Here is a 25901-nt window from a genome sequence, read left to right as displayed (position 1 = left end):
ACAAACAATAGCAGCGTAAGCTAGCATTAGCTCACTGCTGTCAATGCACCGCTAAAATAGTCAGTCTGCATTGGCATTTATAATAACAGTATCACTTATGTTTGGATAATTTTCAGGTCAGGACATGTAAATGGAATATTGCTGGCAGTTTCTGGATGTTTTTAGAGAGAGTAAAATGAGTGCAACAGAGGACCCTCGATGTGTTGAATCAATTGTTGGCTATTTATTTACGATTTTGAATGCATCAAAAAAGCCAAGCGTATGTGTTCATGTCTTATATAAGGATTGTGAATGACAAACACTAAATCTATTTCCAATGTTTGCGTATTTCCAGTATGACTGATCTGATAACATTGTCAGAGTGCAGAAGCGTTACTACTGTTATGTCAATCTCCAAAAATAGTCGAAGGTATTTCGAGCGCAATATTCAAAATGGCTGACTGAATTTGTGGCATTTTGTGATGTTAAAACGGTGTTTAAATACTTTGCGGATTATAAATACAATTGGATATGGTTTAATAGAAACAATGAAACACAAATAAGCATTAAAAGTCAACTTGTTTTTCAACTCTACTGGTACTTTAAATTGGAACTGCACTTTTTTATTTTTTATTTTGCCTATCGTTCACAATCTTTATGAGGGACAAGAAGACAAAAGGTTTTTGGGTTTTTTTGCATTCTAACGTGTAAAAATCGTCTCTTCTAGGCGGCTAGCAATGGGGCTAATGGGAGCAATCATTTCTACCTCTAAATCACTTTAAAAATGCATTCAAAAACCGTCAACAATACTTAATTTACATTCTGTAAGCTGTATAATAACCAAGCTGTAGCGACATTGTTATAAGAGCGAACACTGAGGAACTCTACTCTAGCGTAGTAACATATCGGCGAGCTACATTAGCCGTAAATTCTAACTACGACTGTTTAAATGCTAGTGAGCTGTCTGTTCCTATCTCTGACAAAGTGTGTGGCTCAAATAAGCACTTAAGACTTTTTACATACACACTGTAACTGCACTTGTCCAACGTAATAGATGTCGTGAGTGGTATCACTCCAGTTGAGTAGGATTTTATGCACAATCAAAATGACTCACAGATTTAGTTACCCCGACAGTAAAAGGAGCAACAACGTAACATTGAGAATTGGAAAAGGAGTACAGAAATATTAGCAACACTAGCATAGCTATGTGAGCCACAATGGTAACATTTCAGCATTTAAAAAACTAAATGATCAAACTTACAGTTCACACATCTGTAGCAGATTGATGCATAGTTGGCAGAGCATAAGGCTTTACTTTACAATGTGTAGCGAAGCCGGTTTTACAGCAAGCTGTCCTCCATCAAGTTGTGGGCGTATAAACACAAAGCAGGTTTATCTTGCTCGGGGCAAGTCAGATGAAGAATCATGTCCATGAGGTAGGTTCTTCCTTCGCGACCTCATAAAACTGACTTTTAAAAGTGGAATCACAAAGTAAAGCAGATACACAAATTACTGTCAGAATGTTTTCAAAATACATTTTCCATAATAGGAGAACTTTAATATGTATAATTAAAAGTTGTACCTTGTACTGATTTGAATTTTATTTTCTTCTACATAAGCCATCTTTTGTCATACCATCATTCATTTAATATTTTTTCTCGATTTGAAGGACAATACCTCAGTGCCAGCAGTTCCATTCCGAATTGCCATTCACACTTTAATATCAAAGATTATCAATCAATCAATCAATCAATGTTTATTTATATAGCCCTAAATCACAAGTGTCTCAAAGGGCTATACAAGCCACAACGACATCCTCGATACAGAGCCCACATAAGGACAGACCTTTGACGTGTGACTTTTCTGACTCCAATTTGCTGCTTAAAAACTAAAAACAGATATTTCACCATTGTTGCTTTTTCTGCCTTTTTGATTACATTAAAGAGTGCTCCACAAACGCATGTATTGTTTGGGCAGCCTGGTAACAGCTATTGGTATAGAAGTAAACATTTGTGCAGTAGAGCTCAGTCCAACAGACCACGTCCCTTTGGCACAAACAGGACAGTACAGGCAGGAGATCATAGATTTTTGAACTGCTTTCCTACAATAAATATATTTTATACTGGCCATATTACTAGGTACACCTCAACATTTTGGTTGTGGTTTCGAGTTGTGTATATGGGGCATAATTTGCAACAGCTTCCAATAAGAGCTAATGACCTAAGAAATCAGCTCTGAGTAGAATGTTGTACACAATGTACAAAGCTCCAAAATGGAACTGCAATAATAAACATTATTAAATGAATAGCTCTGACAATGCAGATTCAAATGAGTGCTATCTTCATAAAGATGCAGCTCTTGTATTGAATGTGGCGAGATGTACAGTGGCTGCTGAGAGTATAACAAACTTATTTGGCACTGCCATCACCGGTGTATCTACTCGTGACCAAGATTGCACTATACATTCACTTCCATATCATTCGATGTGCAAAACACATCACCAACTACTAATAATAAAACAAAACACTAAATCAACTTTCTTCCCTGTCATGTGAGGCATCTCTTGTCTTTGTTAGTCATACTTTTACAGTGGGTGGTGGTGATCTGTGGCTATTTTGATGGGAGGCTGCTTTCTGCACCGCGCTGACGTCCTTCTTACGCTGAGACTTGCGTGACTTTACACTCGACTGTTTGCAGGGTTTCCCACCAGTCTGCAGGAATCACATTTATATGACATACAATTGTCAATAAACCCAGCAACATGGCCTTGTCTTTGTTGCTTCTTCTGTGTAGGGTGAATTTGGTACCATCTAGTGGTCTAAGGACAGAATACAGTATGCGCCTCTGAACAAGACGAGCAACATACCTGTGGGGTGGTGGGATGATTTGGGGCTGAAGACGAGCTTTTACATTTGTCCTGTAGATGATGACTACTGCACTCTTGTTTTGTCTATACAGAAACATAGGACAGAAAAGCCATGAATTAAACATTCACAGACACAAAAATGTAGCATTTCTAAAGAGAACAGTAAAGTAAAGTGTTAAAATATGAAAAATAAATATGCACTTCAATCCTGTATGCAAACAAATCCTATTTAGTTGCTAGGGCATTTAATTATTTGGATTTATAGCATTGCTGCATTGTATCTGATATCACTAATGTTGAGAATTTATGTTTGGACTTTGAAGCACATTAGTAGACATATTAGGAATGTATCTTGATCCCCACTAACAAACGCACACATGAGTGCTAGAAACATAGTGAATATAAAAATGCATATTTGGCTTCAATGACTAATGTACTAAAGGTACTAAGTTATACTGTACCAGCTTAGTGGATGTTGAAGGTGTGCAGGAAGTGTCACTTAGATCTGAGTGACTCATGCTGTTGCTTTCAGTCTGTGATGAAGCCGGTGAAGCGGTCCTGGCAACCGAATCGCAGTTCTGGCTTTCTTCAGGCTCCTGTGTACCTATTGTAAACAGTGTTAGTACAGTACATTACTTTAAAACTCCATGCTTTGTTCACATGTATGTGTTCACAAATTGCATTGTGATTATTTACTGACAATAAACTGTAAGAGAAATACATTTGAGAGAATAAAAGATCATGATAGAATGTTGACAATAAAGTCAATATTTATCAAGTTATAATGACAGGTAATTTACTGTACTAAATAGGAAAATATATATATACAAATGTATATATATATAGATAAGTATATATATATATATCTATACACATATATGTAGATGTGTACACATATACATTTATATGTGTACATATATACACTTACTTAGTATATATATATATATGCACATATATATTTAAACATACATGTGTATGTATACAAATATATAGGTACTTTGTATATATATAAATATATATATATATGTATACACACACACACATGCACACACGCACACACAAACTATACTTGTAAAATATCGACTTTATTCTCAAAATGTTATGTCCTTTTTTCAAACCACAACTAGAATAACAATAAAAATTGTTAAAAACCTCCATGGCAGTTTTAAAACATTAATATTTTTGATGCAGCTCAATTATTGGATTGGGTTATATTGTAAAGGTGTACTTAATGTTATAATGTCTACAGTTGACATCATAAAAATGAGAAAAGTGGCATTATTTGGCAAGTTCTACATATTTGTTAAATATACAGATCAAGATGATCACATCACGTTGAACCAATCATGAGGAATATCAAGACAAAAGCGGTTATTAAAGTTATTCCGTGCTGATCATTATGATTATTTCAATAAGGAAATTAAATGGTCTTACTCTTCTCCTGCTCGTGAAAGTTGTGCATCATCTCGAGTGCATTGAGGGGCATTGCGGGCGTGTTAGTGTCCCCCTGTTGAACAAAGCACCTTGTGAGTGCCATTCACACAAGCACGTTTCTGAATGCAGGAGAAAAGTCGGGTGTCTTACTGTAATCCACGAGTTGTCCCGCAGCTGATTAGCTGACATGCGGTATGCAGGGTTTGCCTTCAGGAGGCACGTCACTACTGTTTTTGCTGTTGACACACTCAGTCAGGTCATGCGGAGCGTTGGGAAAGTGTGTACATTTCCACATCGCCACATTTCCCTTATTTAATCACAATTTATATTGTTTGAAGTTCCATACAAATGAAATAAGAAATAAAGTGCACCTGCATCACTGATTGTGTCCCAGATAGATGAGGAAAATCTGACTCCTATTGTTTTAATCTCCTTAAGGCGGGTTTCTTTTGTTTTGGACACAAATGGAGGCTCCCCACAAAGCCTGTAAGAGGATATGGGTCGAACTAATGTATTAATACTTTATGTGTGCATGAAGTATGTGTCTACTCACAAAATATACGTAATGACTCCAACGCTCCACATATCAATCCAGTGTGTGTATCCACGTTGGCTCATCATTTCAGGTGCTGAAATATGGTACATAAAATCATATTACATGGTATTTCAATCTATCAAAATCATCACCTCAAAATGGTTCAGTTCACATACCCATATAGATTGGAGTCCCACAAACTTCAAAAAGAATGTTTTCACTTCCAACACCCAAGGTCTTCACTGATAATCCAAAGTCTGCCACCTGGTCAGAGAAAACCAAATAACATAATTTTCTTGTAAATGGTGTTTATTGTATTCACCAGAGTCTGTTTGTCAGATAGTTAGTTAGTTAGTTAGTTAGTTAGTTAGTTAGTTAGTTAGTTAGTTAGTTAGTTAGTTAGTTAGTTAGTTAGTTAGTTAGTTAGTTAGTTAGTAAGCAACGTAACTCAAAAGGTATGGGCAGATATTGATGTAACTTTCAAGAAATGTCAGAACTTTGGGGATGATTTGTCAAATGTTACCTAACGTTTGCGTTAAAAAGCTGAACTTCTGTGTGTGTATACTAGCAGCCCTACTTCTACCCACAGGGACAAAAAGAGTGGATGACTGATAAGCGGGTTCACTCCTTTTATTTCATTCCACTATAGAACAACAGCCATATATCCCAAAAAGTTATGGACAGATTTTGATGAAATGTCAGAAGTGGACTAAGGAACAGGTGATTAGACTTTGCGGGTTATCCGAATCACCATCTGGATTACTTTTTTTTAAAGGATTTTTTAACTATTGAGGCCTTGTGGAGGTTTGTGCTTTTGGAGTGCTTGTATTGTCCGTGTTTAACGTGTGGCAAAGCTTAAACAACTTTTGTGAAAATGTGTTGTTCAAACTTGAGCACACAACTGTCGAACAGTAACATTGGCAGTGATAATGCTAAACCAATATCATCGACATACTTAAGTAGGCGATCCATAGATGCTTTACTCCACATTTCAAGCCACCACAATATTAAAATGATTACATGTTCATGTGTATTTGTGCTTAAACAGACAAGCTGCTGTTAGGGCCACCTTTTTCCACAATGGAACATACAGTTTATGTTGGCACCTCCGTTTTCGTACGGCAAATTTTGTAGAATTGTATTTTCAACAAAAACAGGCTTTCTGCAGGTATCAGCAAATTTAACTTGATGCTTTTTAATGCCACTTTAAAGAAAATGTAATGCCCTTGTCCGACCTCATATTGGTTATTATATATAGTCAAAAGCTTACAATTGCCTGTATACACTCATAATTGTAAGCATTTGACAATAATAAAGTTGAATAGTTGAAACATTTGCATTAACTGTTATTATCTAGTAAATTAGAATTGGCTCGCAAGACTGAATCATCTGAGAATTTATTTGTATTTATTTATTTTTCTGTAGTAGCATCCGGTGTACTGACTAAGTGCTCCGGCCATAGGCAATAACCAATTAAAAGGTTTTGTCTGTCACTTTACCTTCATTCAAAATTATTAAAGGGAAACTGCACTTAAGCACTCAAAATTATCATCCAATTCTGAATTAGTTGATCCAAAAAATATACCCAGAAGTCATTTTTTAAATGTTACCTCTTTGAAACATGCTGTAAGAATGCATATCCTCTGAAAATATGCTTTATAACAGAGGCTTTTTTTTTTTTTTTTTTTTTTTTTTTTTTAAATCAAAATACCATTTTTTTTTTAAATAGTTGAAAAGGTTTTATGGAATAATAAATAAACATCACATTAGGAATGTAAATTATGCATGTGTTTGGAAATTGGTAATTGATTTAAACCCATCCATCCATCAATAGATTGTATTTTACACATTTACAATAGTTTAAAATGGGTACATTAGATAGCAAGTTAAGTATAAAGTGACAGGCAGATGAAGGAACTATTAATTCATTTACTTTGGGAATGTCAGAGAATACGATTTGTGGTCTGTTCTGAGCATTGCCTTGTTTGTCCATCCTAGGCCACTGTAGGTCATGTGAGGTGCCTACGTCACGAGAGTTGCTTATGTTAGCTAAGTTAGCTTATGTGTGAAGTGGAGACTGAAATAAAGGACTTGTGTATGAAACAAGCCAAGCTGCCTCATAAACATGACATGATGTCAGAGTTAAGGACTATGCCCCAACACTGACGAAAGAATGGCAAAGCTGTTTGATTTTGCCATCCAGCGGAGTGGTCATTGTGGAGGCAATGCTTTTCTCGCTTTCGGACCTTACGAGACCTCTTGTATCCAGTTTGAAAGCCACAGCCAAAGAAAAGAAACAAACAGACATATGTAGCAATTTATTGATGGCCGCAACATTATTAAGTTCATTTTCATTTATTGTTTGATTGATGTGTTGACTATCGGCCAAGTCCTACTATTTTATAAAAAAATGTATTGCCTCTGCTAATCGCATTTAATACTTTTTAATGCCGTTTCAGGCCTTAATTTTTGCAAAATCCATTTAATGACTAAATGCTTTTTAATGCTGTGCCGAAACCCTGAAAAATGACCGTCTAAATATTTCCACCAGTTTTGAATGCTGTCATTAAGTATGTAAGTAAGTAGGCAAATTGTATTCACAAAGCGCTTTTCACAGATAAAAAACACAAAGTGGTGTACAAAACATAGGTGAATTAAACCAACAATTGAATTAAAGCAATGGAGGCAACATCATATTAAGGATTAATAGTTAAAAATGTGGTATTCTTAGGTTCTGGTGTGTTTGTTCTCTGTCCCCGCACCTGTTCTCCCCCCCACAGTGTGGCGTACAGCAGGGCACACCTGAATCTAATTAAGGGTCACACTACTTAACCGTGCTGGTGAAGCATGTTGGCGCCAGAGCTTTGTCTTCTCCATGTCGTTGCCACGCTCGCAGTATTGTCTGTATTCCAGCTACTCTCTGATAATCCAAGTCTGTCCATTTTTTTTCCTAGCTTTGCCTAGCGCCCTTGTTTATGTTTTCTAGTTTGTTTTCTATTTTCATGGTGTGCTTGTTTTCGCCACCATCACCTTTTGTTGTCTTATTTTGAGTGCCCTTGCAAATCAAGAGGAAGAGTTATTGCTTGCAAATTCTCCGCCTCTGCTTTTTTTGGGATCCACAACACCCGCAAGCAACAGTAAAGCTCCGGCCTAAACTATGAAACCCGCGGAGACCGAGCCAATGATGCAAGCATTGCGCGGCCAGGCGCAAAGAATAAACCAGCAGGGGGACCAGCTAAACGTCCTGACCCGAGGTCTACAGGGCCTGTCGGAGCGTCAAGACACCATGCAGGAGCGCCTTAACACACTGCTGGCCACAGTCGTGCCCACCCCAAGTGCTGTGCCTGACATGGCATCTGCCCAGCCATTACAAGCCACTCCAGCCGGCAACCTGCTGCTATCACGGCCTGAACGGTTCACCAGTGAGAAAGACGGTGTAAGAGTTTTTCACACAATGTGAGCTCCACTTTGAGCTACACGCCCCCGCTTTCACCTCGGAGCGGGCTAAAGTGGCTTTTGTAATCTTCTACCTGTCTGGCCGCGCGGGTGCATGGGCCACGGCTGAATGGAACCATCAGACCGCCTCATGCGCCTCATATGCCACCTTTTCCAAGGATCTGAGGCAGATCTTCCAGTGGCGGAGAGGCGGCAAGGTCCCTTTTCATGCTCCAACAAGATACACGACTGACTACGCTATCGAGTTCCGCACCTTGGTCGCCGACTGTGACTGAGGCCCATCGGTGCTGTTGGACGCTTTTCTTCCTCGGGCTTGCTGACGAGATTCGCCACTTGATAATCCTGCTGACACTCCCGACGGACCTACCCGACCTTATCGAACTCGCAGTGCAGATCGACATCTGCTTTTTGAAGGAGAGGAGGGATCGACGACGGGGACAATCCACATCAAGCAACACATCTGCACCAGTCGACATGACGGGCCCACTCGTTCCCAGCGACATCTCTTCAACTTGGCAGTCTGAAGAAACCGATGCAGCTCGAAGGTACTCATCTCACCAACGCCGATAAGGACCGCCGTCTTCGCCTCCGACTCTGCTTGTACTGCGGCACCGCTAATCACCTGATCTCCCGCTGCAAGTCGCGGCCGCTTCCTGCCTCGCATGGGCCCTCGCTCTCCGGTTGGTTTGCTCACCAGGAGTCGCAGTTCTCCTTCTTCAGGCAATTAGAATGCAGTTTCAAGGTACATTCTCCTGGCCTAACCATCACATAGATATTAGCACACTCATAGACTCCGGGGCAGATGATAATATTCCGGACTTTGCATTCATAAGACTCCACAATATTCCTGTTTTTGAGCTGACTGTACCCAAGAAGGTGTTTTCTCTAGACGGGCGCCTATTAGCCACTATACTCATTCGACCCACTCTCTCAACCCGCGCTTGTCTGGGAGTCATTGTGAGACCCTAACCTTTTTCGTTATCCCCTCTCGTTCCGCGCCTGTCATTCTGGGGTTAACCTGGCTGCACAAGCACAACCCGCACATCAATTGGCCACGTTCAGCTATTGTTAATTGGAGTGTTACCTGCCACACACATTGTCTCCGTTCAGCCGCTGGGCCACATACGCCGTCACATACGCCCCTTATTGAGGTCATATACACTACCAACGTGCCACCCTATCATGATCTCAAAGCGGTTTTTAGCAAGGACCATGCCCTATCTCCCCCCGTTCAACACCCCCCTCGGGCATTTCGAGTACCTGGTTAGGCCCTTTGGTTTGACAAACTCACCTGCCGCTTTTCAGGGCCTCATTAATGACATTTTTCGGAACATGACAGGGCGTTTCCTTTTCTTTTACCTGGATTATATTTTGATTCATTCCTCGACTTTTGACGGACATGTCCAGCAAGTCCGATTAGTCCTCCAACGTTTACTTGAAAACAAGCTGTTTGTCAAGGCTGAGAAGTGTTTGTTTCAATCGGCTCCATTCCCTTTTTGGGATTTATTGTGGAGGATGGTAAACTTAGACCCGATCCCGCTAAGGTCAAAGCGGTGGTAGACTGGCTTACACCAGGTCTACACTTTCAGAGGTTCCTGGGCTTCTCAAATGTTTACCGTCGGTTTATTCAGAGTTTTAGCCACGTTGCTGAGCCGCTGACTTAAGCTGACTTCCACTAACGTCTCGTTTATTTGCACTTTTGAAGCTGAAAAAATTGTTTTTTGCTACCCTGACCGTCCAATTTTTCGTTGAGGTGGACACTTCTGACACAAACATAGGGGCCATTCTCTCCCATCAATCCTCCACCGAACAGAGGCAGCACCCCTGCGCTTTCTTCTCACGTCGCTTGTCTCCTGCTGAGAAGAACTAAAACATTGGCAACAGGGAGCTTCTGGCTGTCATCCTGGCCCTTCAGGAATGGAGGCATTGGCTGGAAGGTGCGGAGCTATTATTTGTCATATCCATAGACCATAAGGACTTGGCGTATCTACGAACCACGCAGATACTGAACTCCCGCCAGGCCAGGTGGGCATTGTTCCTGAAACGGTTCACTTTGTTATCACTTTCCGACCTGGATCTCAAAATGTGAAGCCTGATGCCTTGTCCCGCCTCTGCTCTCCTCATTTGACTTCACCGGAACCAATTGTTCCCCGAACCCACATCATCAGGGGACTTCAGTGGGACATTAAGAGGCAAGTCTTGGAGGCTCTCAAATCTGACTCATCTCCTCGGGGCTGTCCACCAGGTCGGCTGTTCGTGGTTCCTTGGCTTCGTTCCAGCATTCTGGACTGGGAACATGGGTCCAAGATCGCCTGTAGCGTGCAGCAGGCTGGAGACAGCAGGGCACACCTGAATCTAATAAAGGGTCACACTACTTAACCGTGCTGGTGCACCATGTTTGCGCCGGAGCTTTGTGTTCTTCATGTCGTTTCCACACTCACAGTTTTGTCTGTATTCCAGCTACTTCTACGGTAATCCAGGTCTGTCCAGTTTTTTTCTTAGCTTTGCCTAGCACCCTTGCTTACTTTTTTGTAGTTTGTTTTCTGTTTTAATGGTGTGCTTGTTTTCGCCACCATCGCCTTGTGTGGTCTTATTTGGGTGCCCTTGCAAATAAAGAGGAAGAGTTATTGCTTGCAAATTCTCCGCCTCTGCATTTTTTTGGGATCCACAACACCCGCAAGCAACAAAAAATCCATTAACTAAAAGCTTTTTTGAAAAGTGCAGTCTTCAAATGTTTTTTTAAAAGAGTCGACACAGCCAAGCTCAGTGGGTTTTAAAATGAGTTTTAGAGATCTTTAGGAGACCCTCGTCTGAAGACCAAAGTCTGCATCCTGAAACGTAGGGGCACAACAAATCAGCTATGTTTTGAGAGGCCTTACCGTGCAACGCACGGAAAGTCAGGACTAACATCTTAAAACTCAATGCCAAATTTGACTGGAAACCAGTCAAGACTTATTAGAATGGGGGTAATGTGCACTGTTATGGGTACACTAGTCAAAAGTCTGGCAGCCACATTCTGTACAGACTGAAGTCTCTATAGAATTGACTTAATGAAATAAGTGATAACAGAATTACAATATTAATATGAAAAGAGATGAACGTGTGAATGATAATTTCAAGATCCGATTTTGACAACGCATTTCTCACTTTAGAGATATTTCTCAGGTTATAAAAACAATTTTTGGTCAGTTGACAAAAGGGCCCCTTTAAAAACGTTGAAAATGATAAGCAGCACTTTCTAAACCACGTATCAACCGACCAAGAGTCATCAGGTAGAACAAAAATAAAACAGACTCCATAACAGAACCCTGGGCAACTCCACATGACAGGTTGACACATGACACATTGGACATAACATCATTAAAAGTAACATTAAAAGTTATTCCATTTATATAAGAAGTAAACCACTGGACAACAGCACAAGAAAACCCCATTTCAGATTTGATTTGATTAATCAATATACTTTTATCCACAGCATCAAAGGCAAATTGCAAAATAGAGTAAAACCAAAACTATGTAACGACCACAATCAGCGGCCATCATCATGTCACTGGAAACTTAAAAGGCCAGTTTTGGTGGACTGGATTGACCTGAAGCAAGATTGATATTTATCATAAAAATCATGCTGTTCCAAAAATAAAGTTAGCTGTCTAGCTACTACTTTTCCCAAGATTTTTGACATTTAGGGAAGTTTTGGTATGGGTCGGTAATTTATAGGCTCCACCGGATCAAGATTAGCCTTTTTAAGAATGGGACACACCACAGCATGTTTAAAGAAGCTGGGGACCGAGCCAGACTGAAGTGAAAAGTTTAACAATTTTACCACCAAAGCCATGAGCACATAAGGGCTGATGTAGTGCACAAGCTATGCACATAAGGGCTGATGTAGTGCACAAGCTATGCACATAAGGGCTGATGTAGTGCACAAGCTATGCACATAAGGGCTGATGTAGTGCACAAGCTACCCAAGGGAGGACTGATACTGGCCCTCATGTCTTGAACTTTGTTCACAAAGAAGTTCAAAAATCGATTACAGTCATCCTGTGTGTGCACAGGAACGGCGGTGCAACAAGATTTTCAATTGTGTCCAATAAAACTTTTGAGTTTTTCTCATGCAAAACAAGATTTGGAAAGAAAGCTGAGCGAGACCGTTTTATCATTTCATTTAGCTCCATTACCATTTCTTTAGGATGGAGTTTATGCACCTCTAATTTTGTGGCTTTCACAAACGTTCCACTTTCCGACAGCTTTTCTTAAAGCTGGAAATAGCTATGTTCAACCAAGGACAAAGTTTCTTATGAGAGCCTAGAGTGTTTTTAGCTGGTGCTACTGTGTTCAAAACAGTCAGACAACGGCGATCGATGTTTGTCATAAATGTGTCAACATCATCACAATTACCAAAGGTAGTTGGGTCAAAAGAAGCAGAAAACCTACTGACTGCAGATTTCTTGGAAAATGTGTGTCTGCGTGCCAGTGTGAACAACAGGTTAAATGAAATGCAATAGAGGTCGCTTATTTGAAGCTTGTGAGATTTTTTTTAAAAGTCTGTCAAAAATAACTGTGAAAAGAAATGCAACAATGCAATATTCAGTGTTGACAGAATCCAGATGGATCTCTATTACAATCCCCAAAGAGGGAATTTTAAGTTGATGATTACTTCTATGTGTAGACATCTTTATTTATAATAGAATCACTTGTTTATTTTTCAACACGTTTTTAGTTATTTTTATATCTTGTTTTCCAAATAGTTCAAGAAAGACCACAACAAATGAGCAATATTTTGCACTGTTCTACAATTTAATAAATCAGAAACTGATGACATAGTGCTGTATTTTACTTCTTTATCTCTTTTATTTAACCAAAAATGCTTTGCTCTCATTAGGGGGTACTTGAATTAAAAAAATGTTCACAGTGGGTACGTCACTGCAAAAAGGTTGAGAACCACTGTATTAGAGATACCAGTTCGGCTACAAAGGGACAAGAGGAGTTATCAACATGGAGATTGAAATCACCAATAATTAATACACTCTCCAGCTTAACAATAGATGACATAAACTTGGTAAATTAATGTAGAAATAAACGAGCAGGACCAGGTGGTCGGTAGATTAAAACACAGTAAAAAGAATGTTTGTTTCCAACCTTACACGACTGAAAATCAATGGAGTGGTACAGGTTTGTGTCCATCAGTCTGCAGCAAAAAAGAGCCCCAGTACACGAGGGCCCCACCCCAGCTCGAGAGCCGAGGAATCCCATACAGGAAGGCACCATTAATGCTGAAAGGTACATACAGGTTTTGGAGCAACATATAGTATGTTGCCATCCAAGCAACGTCTTTTTCATGGACGCCCCTGCTTATTTCAGCAAGACAATGCCAAGCCACATTCTGCACGTGTTACAACGGCGTGGCTTCCTAGTAAAAGAGTGTGGGTACTAGACTGGCCTTCCTGTAGTCCAGAACTGTCTCCCATTGAAAATGTGTGGCGCATTATGAAGCCTAAAATACCACAACGGAGACTGTTGAACAACTTAAGCTGTACATCAAGCAAAATGGGAAAGAATTCCACCTGAAAAGCTTCAAAAATTGGTCTCCTCAGTTCCCAAACGTTTACTGAGTGTTGTTAAAAGGAAAGGCCATGTAACACAGTGGTAAAAATGCCCCTGTGCCAACTTTATTGCAATGTGTTGCTACCATTAAATTCTAAGTTAATAATTATTTGCAAAAAAAAATTTTGTTTCTCAGTTCCAACATCAAATATCTTGTCTTTGCAGTCTATTCAATTGAATATAAGTTGAAAAATATTTGCAAATCATTGTATTCTGTTTTTACGTACAAACTTCACTGGTTTTGGGTTTTGTAGCTCAATAAGTGCCTGACGGTCATACACTAGCAACTGCGCAGCATTCTCCTTGACTAAGTCTGTCACTGAGTGCCTTCATCAAAGATGCACACTTTGGGTAAAGCAACCCTTAAAGGCCTACTGAAATGAATTTTTTTTATTTAAACGGGGATAGCAGATCCATTCTATGTGTCATACTTGATCATTTCGCGATATTGCCATATTTTTGCTGAAAGGATTTAGTATAGAACAACGACGATAAAGTTCGCAACTTTTGGTCGCTGATTAAAAAAAGCCTTGCCTATACCGGAAGTAGCGTGACGTCACAGGAGGAAGGATTCCTCACAATTCCCCGTTGTTTACAATGGAGCGAGAGAGATTCGGACCGAGAAAGCGACGATTACCCCATTAATTTGAGCGAGGGTGACAGATTTGTGGATGAGGAACGTTAGAGTGAAGAACTAAAGAGGCAGTGCAGGGTGTATCTTTTTTCGCTCTGACCGTAACTTAGGTACAAGGTCTCATTGGATTCCACACACTCTCCTTTTTCTATTGTGGATCACGGATTTGTATTTTTAACCACCTCGGATACTATATCCTCTTGAAAATGAGAGTCGAGAACGCGAAATGGACATTCACAGTGACTTTTATCTCCACGACAATACATCAGCGAAGCTCTTTAGCTACTGAGCTAACGTGATAGCATCTGGCTCCAATGCAGATAGAAACAAAATAAATAAATCCCTAACTGGAAAGATAGACAGAAGATCAACAATACTATTAAACCATGGACATGTAACTACACGGTTAATAATTCTCAGCCTGGCAAAGCTTAACAATGCTGTTGCTAACGACGCTGAAGCTAACTTAGCAACTTAGCAACCGGACCTCACAGAGCTATGATAAAAACATTAGCGCTCCACCTACGCCAGCCAGCCCTCATCTGCTCATCAACACCCGTGCTCACCTGCGTTCCAGCGATTGACGGCGCGACGAAGGACTTCACCCGATCACAGATGCGGTTGGCGGCTAGCATCGGCTAGGCGTCTGCTATCCAAGTAAGTACTCCTTGTTGTGTTGCTACAGCCAGCCGCTAATACACCGATCCCACCTACAACTTTCTTCTTTGCAATCTCCATTGTTCATTAAACAAATTGCAAAAGATTCACCAACACAGATGTCCAGAATACTGTGGAATTGTTCGATGAAAACAGAGCAGTTTGTATGGTGACACATTGGGTACGAATACTTCCGTTGCCGTCGTGACGTCACGCGCATACGCATCATACATAGACGTTTCCAACCGGAAGTTTTGCGGGAAATTTAAAATTGCACTTTATAAGTTAACCCGGCCGTATGTGTTGCAATGTTAAGATTTCATCATTGATATATAAACTATCAGACTGCGTGGTCGGTAGTAGTGGGTTTCAGTAGGCCTTTAAATGTGAGCGTTCTCAAATCTGGTCTTTCCTGTATTTTCTTATCGAGTTAAATACTTGTGTTCCTACAGACTTCTGAGGGTGAAATAAATCTAGCGTCCCTAAGGTGAAATATTATAATGCACTTGAAGTTTGGGTGCAGTGAACCCACAAACTTCCATAAAATTATCAAATCTATTCTAAGAACTTCAATTGAGACACCTGGAAACATCCATTGAGACGAGGATTAAAGGACTATAATGACACTCTGAATTAAATATCAAAAATCAAAATGCACATTGTTTTCTCGTGAGTACGACCACAGCGTAAGGCGACGGCTTGTATTTCTGCCGTGTATGAACATTCAATGCATACGACTTTTTTGGGACTGTGGTTCATTGAACTATGTGACTTTAAGAAAATACATATAAAACGTAGCATCCATCAATTGAGTCAACTGATTTTTGGACAGTTAGTATCAAACTGTCGTGCTCTCCCGCACAAGCCCACACACAAAAACAACAGCTGCTTGTGCACTGTGACGCATCAAGGTTTCACAAATATTTGTACTAATCAAAACTCCTTATATCACAAATAACATCAGATTGGTTATGAATGTGAGTGTGAGTGTGAATGATTGTCTGTCTGTGTTGGGCCTGCAATGAGGTGGCGACTTGTCCGGGGTGTACCCTGCCTTCCGTCCAAATGCAGCTGGGATAGGCTCCAGCCACCTCCGTGACCCCAAGAGGGACAAGCGGTAAAAAATGGATGGATGGATGGTTATAATAAATTCAATTTTAATCTATGGATTATTATTCACATCCAGCCAGGAAGAAGACACTCTGTTGAAGCATTCATACACACACTCTATCAACATGGCGACACACGTACGTTCACGTGACAAGCGGTGTCTTTTCAAATTTAAAGTGTTATCTTTTTCATGGATTTCAATGACATTCACAAGTGTTAGTAAAACTCATGTTTCATGATTTTCACGCAACCAAGGAAAAAAGGCATCATGGCAAAGTCGGCCTCGTTAGTAGTGAGCCTGCCTTCATTCCAGACTTACGTACTTTTGCCTAACTTACGCAGGGTGGGCGTTTCCGCAGGCTGGATGAGAGAATATGAATAAGAGGAACACAACTTCAAACACGTAAAAAAACACTTAAGCGGAACAGGACAATGGGGCCCTCTATGAATAAAATTGACTTGACTTGATTTGACTCCCATCTTCACTATGTCCCCATCGGCTTATCGCTGTCTTCACCAACAGATGTTAAAAAATGGTGATGTTAAATGTTCATTTATCCATGTCACTCTTATTTTTTATTGTGCATTGTTTATAATTATTCTGTACAAAATGTGTTTTGTGTTAGTATTTTTGGGTGCCTTGAATGCATTAGTTGGATTTATAATATTTATTTCTCCAAAAATTGCTTTGGATTTTATACGATTTGGTCTTTATCAGACATTTTGGAACAGATTACCGATGAAAAGTGAGGTACCGCTGTACTTACAAATCTAGAGGGATACATATTATCTAAAAAAGTACTTTTTAATGATGGTACTATATGTTTACAAATGTGACGTAGACAAGCCCTGATTTAGCCTGCATGCTGCACTTGCAAGCTTGTAATCAATTCACTGCATGCTGGGCTCAGCTGGTCATGTGTTTTAAAGGTACCGCTGCCTTACTTTGCACAAGTGGTCAAAATCAGAGGGAGGCTGTCGTAATGAGGTATAGTTAGAACTCTAACTATAGCAGAGCTGCTGGGTAAAACATTTCACAACCAAAGATTTGTAACAGTTAAAAGAAAGAAGCAGTTGGAAAAAATTCACTGACTTTACCTTGATATCAAGCTTGCCATTACATTCATCAAGAGAGTTTTTCACAAGAATGTTCTCAAGTTTCAAATCCCGATGCATTATGTCTGTAGTTAAAAGAAGCACATTAATACACAAAAAATCATTATGGAGTATCATATACAGTAGCTTAAAACTCATTAGTTTGCACAAGCCGGTCACAGGGTCTTTCTTCATAAACAATCACCAATGCCAGCGTCACAGCATACATAGTGCAATACAATACTTACTATATACTGCAATTTAAAAATAATTTTAACCATGATCTTGTTTTGTTAGCACAGTTAACACGTGAGGTACCAATATTATTGACCTCTGCGTAGCTGATGTGGAGATGAGATGCAATTCTCCGTATGATATACCAGTGTGCCGTTAAAATGATTTCTGAGGTAAAGTTATTGTTGCTAATCTGACCATGCGATCATTGCAATAATAATGTTAATCAAAGGCTTAGAACAACTAATAACTATCAATAGCAGCTATCAAAGAACCCTGAGGGACTATACAAAACGGACTCCCATGCTACATCATTAGTGCCCTTTGGGACTTTCTGTCCAAGAATAAAAACACACTTTGTAGTGTCTGACAATGTGAGGACCAATATTGTCAGACAAATGCAATGATTTTTTATTGAAATTATACATTAATAATACAGTTTTTAATATTGGGCAAAGATGCAACGTTTCTCAAAAAAAAAATTGAATAAAATGTTTGTTTTCTATTGCTATTTATGAAAAAAAGGAGCTATGTGACTAGATGAAGTGAACTGAGGAAATAGGTTATCAAAACAAATGCTTCCAGTACAAGGCACATTTGAAATGTTCCATGGGCTACTTTCACATGTGTGTTTAGCACAACCTCTCTACAATTATTGTAAAATGATGCAAATAGTAACTTAACACCAAAGTTACGGGCAGTGTTGGACTAAAAACGTATTCTTAAAAAAAAACATTTCAATTTTATTTACAAAAATCACTGAATGTTAATCAATCTAATGAAAAAAATAGAGCAACTACAACTCCACTTTATATAATAGTTAGAATAGACATTTACAGATCATTTGAGAAGACATACAAATACAATACCAAAAGCAACAGTATCAATAATGATAACAAGTTGTTTTTTCATACAAAAACTGATACTAAAAATAATAAATTACAGTTGTTGTTTTTTTAATCGATTTCTGAAAATTATGAATCGATTTAGAATCTTACTAAATTAAAATTGCCATTTTAAAGTTAATACATTTTTTGAGTGTTCAATATTTACAACCAAAGCACTTGTGGAAACGCCAACGTCTCGCAAGCCATCACTCTACGAATTGTGATGTGGTAAAGAAAGTAGCCTATCAGAAAGCTAAAAAAAATCATTGCAGCTACAAAACCCAATACCAGTGACGTTGGCATGTTGTGTAATTTGTAAATAAAAACAGATACCATCACAGATGCTGGCTTTTCAACTTTGCGACTAGAACAGTCCTGATGGTTCTTTTCCTCGTTGGTCCGCAGGACACGACGTCCACAATTTCCAAAAACAATTTGAAATGTGGACTCCTCAGACCACAGAACACTTTTCCACTTTGCATCAGTCCATCTTAGATGAGTTCAAGCCCGGCGAAGCCGTTGGCGTTTCTGGGTGTTGTTGATAAATGGCTTTTGCTTTGCATAGTAGAGTTTTAACTTGCACTTACAGATGTAGCGACAAACTGTAGTTACTGACAGTGGTTTTCTGAAGTGTTCCTGAGCCCATGTGGTGATATCCTTTTCACACTGATGTCAGTTTTTGATGCAGTTTACGTGCAGTGATTTCTCCAGATTCTCTGAACCTTTTGATGATATTACGGACCGTAGATGGTGAAATCCCTAAATTCCTTGCAATAGCTCGTTGAGAAATGTTTTTCCTAAACTGTTCGACAATTTGCTCACGCATTTGTCCACAAAGTGGTGACACTCCCCTCATCCTTGTTTGTCAATGACTGAGCATTTCATTGAAGCTGCTTTTATACCCTATCATGTTACCCACCTGTTCCCAATTAGCCTTTTCACCTGTGGGATATTCCAAATAAGTGTTTGATGAGCATTCCTCAACTTTGTCAGTCTTTTTTGCCAGCTTTGTCACAAGTGCCAGCTTTTTTGCAACATGTTGCAAGCATCAAATTCCAAATGAACTAACATTTGCAAAAAATAACGTTTTCCAGTTCGAACGTTAAGTATCACGTCTTTGCAGTCTATTCAATTGAATATAGGTTGAAAAGGATTTGCAAATCATTGTATTCTGTTTTTATTTACTATTTACACAACGTGACAACTTCACTGGTTTTGGGTTTTGTACTTTATTTAGACTGTAATCACTAGAGTTGTGAGAGATGAACCGATGCGACCAGATATACGGATTGACAAGCGAGCGATGCGGCTGAGTCAGTAGCAGCCACAAGAATCGATAAAAACCCACTATGTATTTTTAGATTAATCTAGAGTAGAAACACGGACCAGGTATTGCACGAGTGTGACAGTTTGTCTTTCAAACAACGCAAGAGCGAGGAATGTAATAATAAGCTATGTTTATTACAAGTATCACTCAAAGACGAGAAGAGATAAACATACTATATTACACATCGTAAGAGGATACACACAACCCTGCTAACCGGCGCTAATAACTAAAATGGAGCTCAGAGTGGTGGGCGGATACACACAAATGCCAGATAGTAACAATGCCAAATATTATATACTGTATATGGACATTACTACAGTGATTAGATCAATATCGGTATCACAAAATATTTGTCGTATTTCTTTACAAACTGAGGAAATACGTTCATGGACACAGGAGGACTTAGAGGGCAAACAACAAGATTTAAATCCAAGCCAACATTAGAAAATAATTTAAATATTTACCTGATATTGTTACAACTCTAGTAATCACCTCAAGCTCCCTCTGTAGCTCCCTCAGTAGATTATAAAGTCTGTGTTCACACTGACTCTATGACTTTCCAGTCTTGTTTTTTTAGTTTGGGATTTTTTTTTTTTTAATAGTCCAAATATTGTCATCATTCACTTCTCTCCTAGGTCCTCCTCTAAATTGCCTGTTTTTCCACTCTTTGCTACAGTGGTTGGTTGTTATGCTTCTTCTTTGACGTTGTTAGATCACTAGCAGTGGGTGGTACTGTAAATGTTGGTATCGATTAGATACCAAGAAAATAAATACAGGGCTGGTATCGCCGAAACTGATACTGATACTTTTTTACTTGAAACGTCTTAATCATTAAAAAAATAATGTGAATTTGCCTCTAGTTAGTTGATTATGATTATGGAAAGATATGTTCTGAAAATAAAAATATTTTCATAATTAATACAACAATTTAAAGCAATGTAATGCACAATTGTTTGAACAAAAAAGTCACCATTGCAAAAAGTAAACAAAAGTAACAACGTACCGTATTTTTCGAACCATAGGCCCACCGGATTATAAGGCGCACTGCCGATGAGCGGGTCTATTCAGGTCTATATTCATACAAAAGGCGCACAGGATTATAAAGTACATTAAAGGGGTCGTATTATTGGGTTTTTTTCTACATTAAAAATACTTCCTTGTGGTCTACAGAATGGTAGTCCTTTGGTCAAAATGTTGCATAGGTTATATTTTATAGACAATCTTCAAGCCGCTTTCTCTTCACGATGCACCATTTTGTGGGCGGTCTTATTTATTACTTGGCTCTACTTCGACAGTGTCTTTTCCCCATCATCCTTGTTGTACTTTTAGCGCTTCCATAGCAAGTCTACAGATAGATATAAGTTAGCACTGTACGCTACTTTGTATCAGAAATGGCAACAGCGGAGGATAAATGTCCCACAACAAGAGAATAGATAAAAAGAAGGAGCTTATTGACTTCGGCGCGGACGACAATGGCGGACACGCACAAATTTTCAGGACCTATACAGATCCCAAATACACATCAACAGGCACCAATAGGTAAAACAAGTTGGTTTTGCAAAATACTGCAAAACAAAACACCAGATAATATGTCTCCTAATAGGTGCCACATTGGGGTCCTTATACACACACCATAATAATACTCGTATGTTGAAGCACAGCACATATGACTACGATAGCAGTAATGCTCTGACAGTCCATCAAGCGGTGCGGCTTTGTAGCTTACCAAAGTTGTTCTAAGAAATTTTAACACATTTTTTAGCACCGTGCTTGTGTGTAATGTTCTATATTCTCATTAAAACATCAACGTTTTGGGCTTGCCTGCTAGCGTCATCTTGCAGTATCTACTATGTGTGACTACCATCTACTGGTCACACTTATCATGACACCATGTGCCAAGTAAAATTGCTTCGAGGTCGGTAACCACAACCAGAATGAATCTGTACATTAGGCACACCAGGTTATAAGGCGCACTGATGATTTTTGAGAAAATGCAAAGATTTTAAATGTGCCTAATAGTCCAAAGAATACGGTAACAAAAATACTAATTTTAAAATGTAAAGAAAACCACTAAAATAACTAACATGACACGCTGATATTTGTGAAAAATAACACTGTTTGCAATAACAGACTAGAAGAGACGCTGCAGTCGCATAAACTCTGAAGAAAACAGAGTAATTTCCTGGATGTATAAAAGAGAAACTACAGCAAAATGATCAATCCCACCACGCTAGTGTCGTTCGATACCAATACCCACCTTGGGAATTAAACTATCGCTATTTAGATGGATACGCCCACCCCTTTAGATCATGTTTGTTCACGCGAGACATCGGGCTTAGATGACTAGAGTCTGGCTCCTTGGTGGAAAAGAATCGTCACGTGTGTTCTGTGCTTTGTTTATATTATTGTAGCAAATCACACATAAAGATCAAGACTGAGCAATGTCTGATTTTTGTCTTTGTGTGGGGTTTGTAACAGATACACATTTAGAAAATATTTATGTGTGTACCAGCCTCTATCTAGTGTGCAAATTATCACAATTTAGGTGCACTACATGAAATTAATAATAAATTACTTACTTTTTTTGTGAAGGTAAGTGATGGCGTCAGCTAAACAGCCGATGATGTGTTTTGCTTCCTCCTCTGGAAATAACTTTTTCTGTTGTAAAGCCTGCTTCAGTTCCCCTCCAACACACAGCTCAGTAACCAAATATGTCATCTTAAAAAAGTAGAGATGCATCTCACCACTTAATCTGTAAAAGTCTGTGATGATTAAGATGCTGGATGTAAATGACATCAAGGCTTATTTACCTGAGCAGTTTCATAGATTTCCTCCAAACGTAATATGTGAGGGTGGTACACATGTTTGAGTATTTTGATTTCCTGCTCCAGCATTTTGATTTTTGTACTTCCTGGCTGAAAGGATACACAATCATATCAAAGTGTCTGTTTCTGTCCAAAAACTCCACTTTCTGATGGTATGCCATCAGAAAAACTCACCTCTGCCTTGCAAACAGTTTTGATGGCCCATCGGCTCTGTGTTTTAATGTGTGTGGCTGCATACACCACCCCATAACTACCGTGGCCCAACTTTTTTCCAAATACGTATATTTCCTATTGGGTGAGAAAACAATAATTCATCATTTCCATTTGCTAACATTCGCATGTCAAAATCCCCAGATGATTTTTACTGAGCTTATAACTGAGGCTCATTTTGCCTTTGGTTACTTGAACATAGAAATGAACCAAACATTAAAAACATCTCTGGAAACACATAATCTAGTCATATCAATTCAAGTTACAAATGAGGACTTTGCTGCTGCAGTTGGTTTCTATCCCAGGTCTAATTAACTTACTCATTATCTGTGTGAGCTAACCAATAGTGTGTTTTGTGTGAGTTAAATAAAGGATAAGTTACATTTACTAGTATAGTGCGTTATACAGCAAAACAATTAACTCAGATCATCTGTTAATACAAATGGTGTGAAAATATAAATGCTTTTTCGGTGTGACACATTTAAGTAAACAAGGTCTTTACCTCCACATCGGAATCACCAACCAGACGTATGTGAGGCACTTCCCTCTCTGCGATGCCTCTTGATGCTGTGTTTTTCCCTAACCCACTAAACGCTGCTTCGGCCATCTAGAGTGTAAGCAAAAATACAGTATTTATTTCGTCTTACCCAAATCGACTGCAAAAGAAAAATAGACCTATCCATTAGAATGTTACTAAAAAAAAATGTAAATGGTAAAACTCTGAATTTTCTGTTTTTGTGTTACTGGTGCTGTCAGATGCATTTGATATGGGTAGGAATTGCATGTTGTGATATTTTGCCAAAGAACCTGTTAACTGTGTTATCATCTAAATATTGAAAACAAAACATATTGATAAATATGTTACTGATGACAAAACTTGCAGAATGCTAAGCATACACAAAACAAATCAGCAAATTAAAACAAAAAAATATAATTTCCTCTCATTATATTTCCTCCATAACACAAACAATATGATCAAGTGATGTTCTCTCAGGAGTGACAGAAAAAAAATACTCAAAATGAATTCCAATTCAAATGTTATTAGATCAAATTAGTATCAGACAGAATGTTTTAGACATGTTGTGAAAAAATATTTAACACAGCAGCGAATAACAAAACAGACAATCATTAAAAATATAACAAAGCAAAAGGCGGTTTTCATTGTTTGTTTCGATACACTTAACAATAGAAGAGCACACTGATATTGATGAGGCGCACAAACATACAATCATCATTAACTGCAGACTCTTGGACAGCGACAGTATTGCAAAACCTATATTTCATCTAACTGCTAGTTGACATCAAGCTAATAGTTGGTTAAGTTGGGTGCGTTTAACATTTGACCCGATGCAGTACCAAATCCCAGCAAATAAGAATTGATATCAGTACTATTTGGTATCATTTTTCAGCACTTTTGTGTGTGTTCGTGTGGTAATAAAAGTACATTTGTTAATAATAAAATAAATGGTTTTCTTATTTAACACTGAGCTGATCACATCTTTTCTTACACTCATATTTCTTGCCAGTATGCATTAATTTTTAGTTTGTCTTAAGTGTGGTGCCATATTGAGGAAAGTAGTCTTTGCCTTTAAGTTGAATGTGGCAGTTTTGTTTTTTGTTGAGCCCTAAAAAGTGTTCGTACTGTAAGTATTGTACCTATTATACACCAGCTGTTTGTTTGTAATGTACATCTTAGTTGTAGTTCTCATTACCAAATATGGAGGTGTTGAAATCACCGTCAGTGCTGGGCGATATGGAACAAAAATGTATCACGATTATTTTTTTTCAAATCATCTGATCTCGATTAATATCCCCATTTTTTTATATTGTTTTAACCTGCTAGTTAAACCTAAATAAACTAAAGATTAGTTGAACATCTTATTAACATACTGAGTCTAAAAAACAAACTTAATGGGAACCACACAGTAACTTAACAATGTAATAATACATGCCTTAAATTGGCATGGCAAACCTATCATTAATTTTGCAATAAAGATGTATTTTACAAGAAAAGATCGCAATAACACAACTTGTAATAATCGCAAGGCTGCTATTTTATCACTCAGAGAACATACGAGCAATATGCTGAAACATTTGAACACACAGCATGCATAACTATAGAGGAATGATACGTTTTTGAACCACTTTGATCTTATCCCAGCAGCAATAACGCGAGCACGTCATCTGAATACAACAGGTACTAACAAACACCGCCTATCATGTTAGCGCTATTACCTGGTGAATTCAAATGAATGCCTTCTTATTTAGATGAGATTGAGGAGAGACAGATTCGGACTGTCTCCGAGGCAGGCAGTACTCGCTCCAGTTCCCGTCTTTTGCTAAACGAATTTCACAGAGCAGAGAATATGTTTGTGGTCAAAGGCTTGAACCCATTTGCCACAGTACACGCTCCTTTTTTTCTCGGTAGGTGAGTATTCAATTATAGTCAAGAGAAAAATTTCATTTTTTTTTCCAACCACATTTTGACTAAGTCATTATGTTAGAAAGATGAAACTAAAACAAATAGAATTTGTGTAAAAGTCCTTTAATGTCAGCAATTCAACTTCAAATGTGAAGCTAGCACCTGTGATATTAACTCATTACATGTAAAGTGAGATATGTCAAGCGATTATTTTTTATAAATTTGATGATCATGGCTTAGTTTTTGAAACCCCACATTTTCTGAGATTTTAAATTCTAGGTTTTCATAAGATACCAGCAATAACCATCAATTATAATGAATAAAGTCTTGACATACCTCACTTTGCACGTAATGAGTTCATATCACATGTTACTAAATTTTACATTCTTGTGTAATTTCCACATTATTTATTTTGTATAGTTTACAGAAGATTATTTATTTATTAAATATAATTTTAAAAATGTGCCTCTTAAGACCTCACTGCAGGCTTTATAAGGTCATGTTACCCTTACACTAAAAAAGTTGATGCTAATCCATCTGTTTGTTGTCTTTCTTTTTCAAAAAAAGAATCAATAAGAAAACTGATAAGAAACCAAATTGTTAAGAAGAATCAAAAGTGTAATCGG

At 38.5% G+C, this 25901-nt stretch overlaps 1 protein-coding gene across 4 annotated transcripts in view; it reads right to left on the bottom strand.

The window, feature by feature from the left end:
* Positions 1 to 390: 390 nt before the first annotated feature.
* The window catches only part of LOC133635655 (serine/threonine-protein kinase 33-like), a 55986-nt gene continuing 30475 nt past the window's right edge, over positions 391 to 25901 (bottom strand). For 3 of the 4 annotated variants that reach the window (XM_062028901.1, XM_062028907.1, XM_062028892.1), the window contains 13 exons: positions 23356 to 23460; positions 22818 to 22931; positions 22629 to 22733; positions 22398 to 22536; positions 17374 to 17456; positions 4991 to 5078; positions 4833 to 4908; positions 4651 to 4763; positions 4430 to 4515; positions 4280 to 4352; positions 3307 to 3449; positions 2846 to 2929; positions 391 to 2690 (listed from right to left, as the gene is read on the bottom strand). In XM_062028901.1, the coding sequence (XP_061884885.1) occupies positions 2556 to 2690; positions 2846 to 2929; positions 3307 to 3449; positions 4280 to 4352; positions 4430 to 4515; positions 4651 to 4763; positions 4833 to 4908; positions 4991 to 5078; positions 17374 to 17456; positions 22398 to 22536; positions 22629 to 22733; positions 22818 to 22931; positions 23356 to 23460 (1344 nt within the window). In that variant the 3' untranslated portion in view covers positions 391 to 2555. Of the gene's footprint in view, positions 2691 to 2845; positions 2930 to 3306; positions 3450 to 4279; positions 4353 to 4429; positions 4516 to 4650; positions 4764 to 4832; positions 4909 to 4990; positions 5079 to 17373; positions 17457 to 22397; positions 22537 to 22628; positions 22734 to 22817; positions 22932 to 23355; positions 23461 to 25901 lie in introns of those variants that run through there. The other variant, XM_062028909.1, reaches the window with a different exon arrangement.

The sequence above is a fragment of the Entelurus aequoreus genome, linkage group LG02 (genome assembly GCF_033978785.1).
Source record: "Entelurus aequoreus isolate RoL-2023_Sb linkage group LG02, RoL_Eaeq_v1.1, whole genome shotgun sequence".
Lineage (NCBI taxonomy): Eukaryota > Metazoa > Chordata > Actinopteri > Syngnathiformes > Syngnathidae > Entelurus > Entelurus aequoreus.
This window is presented reverse-complemented; position numbering and strand designations above follow the sequence as displayed.